Below are 4,719 nucleotides of genomic sequence, written 5' to 3' on the forward strand. Positions count from 1 at the left end.
CACCAAATTTAATCGCCAAATATAAGTAGCGACGAATATTTTTGGTCTCTAAGGTCGTCGTTGAAAGCTCAGGGCTAAAGATACCATGCGACAAAACAAAATTTTGTCGCTGAAATATTTTAGCGACTAAATTTGTCTTCACTACACAGCTCCAAGTTGGTTGCCATCGAGAGTGAGTTGCTGCGAAAATACCAAAAATTCCCGCGAACATGGAATTATTTGGCGACGAAATACATGTTTGGTCGCCTGAACATTTCAGCGATGAATGTTATGGTCGTGAAAGATGTAGTTTATTTGTCGCATATGTTAGTTGGTTTGGTTATTTTCAGAATGGGCGACGAAATAGATTGGTCGCCAAAACTGAAGATGTGCAATAGCTTTGACGAGGGCAGAGATTTTGGAGCCGATATTTCTATAAAAAAGAAAAAGAACAAAAAGTAACAGTTAACTAGTAGAGACACAAGTAACTCAAAAAACCATTAAGATTATAAAAAATTGAAGAAAGTTTGTTTTTTTTTTTTGGTCACTATAACATTAGAAATTGATGTAAGTGGACAACAAATTTATATCTTGTGATATAATTTTTATTTTTTTATTTTTTATACAAGTCATATTGAGGGAGGGTGGAATCGAACTTAGGACCTCTTAACTATTTGAGTTACAAATTCATTGCATCCGATGATATAATATTAATAAATAAACGCACATTATAACATGAGATTATTGTTCATTAGAAAAAAAAAAAAAAGTGAATTCATATAAAAAAGAATATGGCTAAATTTGAAACGTGTGACACCCAAAACTAGAGTATGGTGATTTTCTTTATCAGTTTTTTTAGTGAACAAAGGGGATTAGGACCAGAAGACAGGTTTAAACAATAGCATATAGACGCATAGGAGAAAGGAGGCCAACTAAGTCATGAGGAAAAACAAAAGAGATATTACTCAAGACACCCAATAATGCTCTACCCTGTTACTTCTTCTTTCCATCTTATCCATTAGAAAAAGAAAAAGAAAAAAAAAACTAGTTGAGCTGAAAAGAAGAAAAGAAAAGAAGAACAGAAAAGAAGAACTTACTTTTTTAAGGGGAAAAAAAAAGGAAACTCACCAAAAAATTGTCTTCCCCCCTTATTGTGAGTAAAACTTGGTGTGGACGCATTCCACGCCCAAAAGATTTGACACCACAAATTTCTATGGATCTCTTCTTTCTTTTCTTTATTTGGCCCCTCCTCTATGGCACTCTATAGAATCCAAAAAAATAATATTCAGCCCTCCCATTTTTAAGGGCCTATTTTCGAAGACCCTCTTTGCGGACACAAACTTGCCTGTGTCTCTATAAATATGCACAATCCCATGCCCCCTTTCAATCAACATCTAACAATCCAACCTTCTCTACTACAAAGAAAAGACCTTAAACTTCTCATATCAAGAAACAAAAATGGCGTTCAACACGAAGCTTCTTTTGGCCATTTGCTGCGTCGCATTGGTCTTCACTCTTGTCTCTGCAAACATTTCTAAAGAAGAGATCGATGGCTTCGTCGAGGAGCACAACAAGGCTCGTAAAGAGGTCGGCAACAAACCCCTCAAGTGGAACACGACCTTGGCCCAGTATGCCCAAGAATATGCGGATAAAAGAGTTGGTGACTGCGCCATGGAGCACTCGATGGGGCGTTGGGGTGAGAACTTGGCCTCCGGCGACGGCATGAGCGGCGCAGCTGCCACCAAGTATTGGGTCACCGAGAAGGAGTTCTATGATGAAAAGTCCAACAAATGCGTCAAAGACGAATGCGGTCACTACCTTGCTGTGGTATGGGGCAAAACCACTGAGGTTGGATGTGGCATTTCAAAGTGCAACAATGGACAGAACTATGTGGTTTGCAGCTACGATCCCATGTACCAGCCCGAGGACGAGCGCCCCTACTAGACAATGTATGTATGCTTGCGTGCACACACGCACACCTTCATGAGGCCTGTTGAGAAGTCTTGTGTTTTTTTTCTTTTACGAAATTAGAAAAATAAAATGTAATGGGTGTATACAAATACATTCCCACACTCACAACATTCCTTTATGTGACTAGCACTTGACATGATATTGTGAAAGGTTACAAGAGAATGAATAATTTAAAATTAAAAAAAGGAAAAGAATAATATAATTTCATTTTTGTAAAATCTAACCGAAATATTATCTCATTCTCTTTATGTTTTTTTTTTTGATAGTCAATCTCTCTCTTTTTGAAAATACAACTAGACAAAATTCTAATTGGTTTATCCAAAATTTTAATAAAGGACTAATTATCCATTATTAAGGCTAAATAGCCGTACGTATTTTTTTTTGAGTGCTGCTATTTTCATCTCCCTGTCTTATTTGAAGGAAGTGAGATTCCACCATAAAACCAATTTGCAATGGGGGAAGTAATCCAAATCCTTATAAGCCCTTGCAAGGTTTTCTAACTTTCTAATGTGGGACTTTTTACCTTCACATTCTTGCACGCCCCCACTCGTGTGGCGAATTTTCAAGCCTAACAGGTGGACAACACATTTTGGGTGACATGGAGCACATGTGGCCATTGGGCTTTAACATGTGGTCAACCTGCTCTGATGCCATGAAGTTGAGGTTCCACCCTAAAACTAATTGGAATTGGGGACAGTAACCCAACTCCTTATAAGCCATTGCAAAGTTTTCTAACTTTCCAATGTAAGACTTTTTACCTTCACATTCTCATACTATTAACCCACCCACTTTATCTTCCCTCCCACCATGTAAATTTGATAAAACACAATCCTATCTTTTCACTCAGCATTATTCCTAAAATACCGTAGCCCACTATTATTTCAAATAAAATTTAAAAAAATGAGAATTTTAAAAAAAAAAAGTAAGAGCACTTCCAGCGCTAAGTCCAGCCCAGTCAAAAGGTTGCCCAGGCCAAGAAATGCTCCTCAAGCGGTAAAAACAACCCAGGCAAGGCTTGGACTCAATCAAGCCCGGCAAGCAAGAACAACCCAAGTTGTTGCCTAAAAAAAATTCTGAAAAATTACAAAAAATTGAGAATATATATTTTTTTATACATACCTAAATTTTTTTTTATATATTATTAATGTCATACATACAAATTAAATTAATCTCAAGTGAATAGTAATTGTCCTTCGATTGCCATGGCAATGGGTGGAAAAGCAACAAAAAAATTGCTAGTGCAGATACTATTCACGTGAAAAGTAATTGCCCTTGTCTCCCCTAGACTTTTGCCATGGTAAATGGGTGAATGTGCTCTAAGAAAGAAAAAAAATCCAGCTGCTAACTACGGCTCCAACAAATGTGTTGGGGATGAATGTGGAAATTATACTCAGGTGGTTTGGAGGAACTCGGTTCATCTTGGTTGTGCTAGGGCTAAGTGTGACAACAATTGGGTTTTTGTCATTGCAGCAACGATCCTCCTGGTAATTATGAGGGCGAGCGTCCCTACTAGAATTGGAAGGCATTTGATCAAGCTGATGAAGTTGAGATGGTGGACTGGAACTTGGAACAGATTGGATGTTGTTGGTTGATATTAAAGTAGTATTTTGGACTAAATAATGATTGGGTGGAGTTCACGTGAAGGTGGGGGTCTCTCTTTTGTAAAACATCATGTGGTGAACCAATGTACTATTGATGTGATGACCCTTTCTAGCTCTGATGTGTTGTAAATAATATTGGTGAAGCCCACATAAAGAGAAATGATGGAAGAAAAATGATGGTGTTGAGTATGGTAGTCAAAAGAAGAAATGATGGTGTTAGAAGTGGGATGATTAGTCAAAAGATGAAATTATAATGTTGGTGATAAATTATTATGTCTCCATTAGAAGCCTTTTACTTTGCCTATAAATAGGCTTGCTCATTCACTTGTAAGACAGACCAAATGAAGAGAAGAAAGAGTGAGGAAAGAAAGAAAGGAAGAGAAAGAAGAAAAAGTGAGGAAAGATAGAAGAGGATGAGAAGGAAGAATGAGGGTGAGTGAGTTGAGAGGAAAGAGAGCAAGAGAGAAATTCTCCAAGAGAGAAAATTGAGTGAGCCATACATATTGTAAACACAAAGTTGTAGCCATATTATTTTACATAGTGGAAAAGTTACTGCTGCTGCTCTCCGGGGATGTAGGCACAGCCGAACCTCGTTAAATACTGTGTCTCATCTACTTTACGTGCAGCTCAATATTCGCACATATACCAGTTATTTTACAACACGTTATCAGCACGAGAAGCTCTCAGGTATAATTTTTGTGCTGCACTATTATTTATACTACTAACCATTGTATATATATATGAAAAGTTGATGGTAATATAATATGCTATATCTATTCATTTTTCTATTACTAACCACTAACAAAAATGGACCCTTGGTAATACTAAACATATTATCAGTGGGAGACCGTTACTAATACTAACATTTTTCTTATTTTATTCGGTGGTGGTTTTAACCCCATATTTATTTTATTTACTGTATGGTGTAGGTTTATTACCCATACAAGCACGTTTACTTTATCGCAAATTTACTTTTACTTAAAGTATGATGCGGAATTAACCCTCATACTTTATGAAATTTACTTTACTCCACATTTATTTTATTTACTGTATGGTGTAGGTTTATTACCCATACAACAGTATTTATTTAAAAGGGTGGTGCAGGTTTATCGTCTACGCCTTTACTTTTATTTAAATGTATGGAGCAGAATTAGTGCCCATACAAACA

The 4,719-nt window shown here is 36.7% G+C and overlaps 1 protein-coding gene across 1 annotated transcript; it reads left to right on the forward strand.

The window, feature by feature from the left end:
* LOC18767130 (basic form of pathogenesis-related protein 1) lies at positions 260-1,947 on the forward strand. Its single transcript, XM_020569782.1, has one exon. It carries the CDS (start codon positions 1,438-1,440, stop codon positions 1,921-1,923), a length of 486 nt encoding a protein of 161 aa, XP_020425371.1. The 5' UTR covers positions 260-1,437; the 3' UTR covers positions 1,924-1,947.

Source organism: Prunus persica, chromosome G8 (genome assembly GCF_000346465.2).
Source record: "Prunus persica cultivar Lovell chromosome G8, Prunus_persica_NCBIv2, whole genome shotgun sequence".
Taxonomy (NCBI): domain Eukaryota; kingdom Viridiplantae; phylum Streptophyta; class Magnoliopsida; order Rosales; family Rosaceae; genus Prunus; species Prunus persica.

Bases quoted from the DNA above. Each gene is read 5' to 3' on its own strand.
- LOC18767130 (XM_020569782.1), top strand. From the start codon at position 1,438: ATGGCGTTCAACACGAAGCTTCTTTTGGCCATTTGCTGCGTCGCATTG.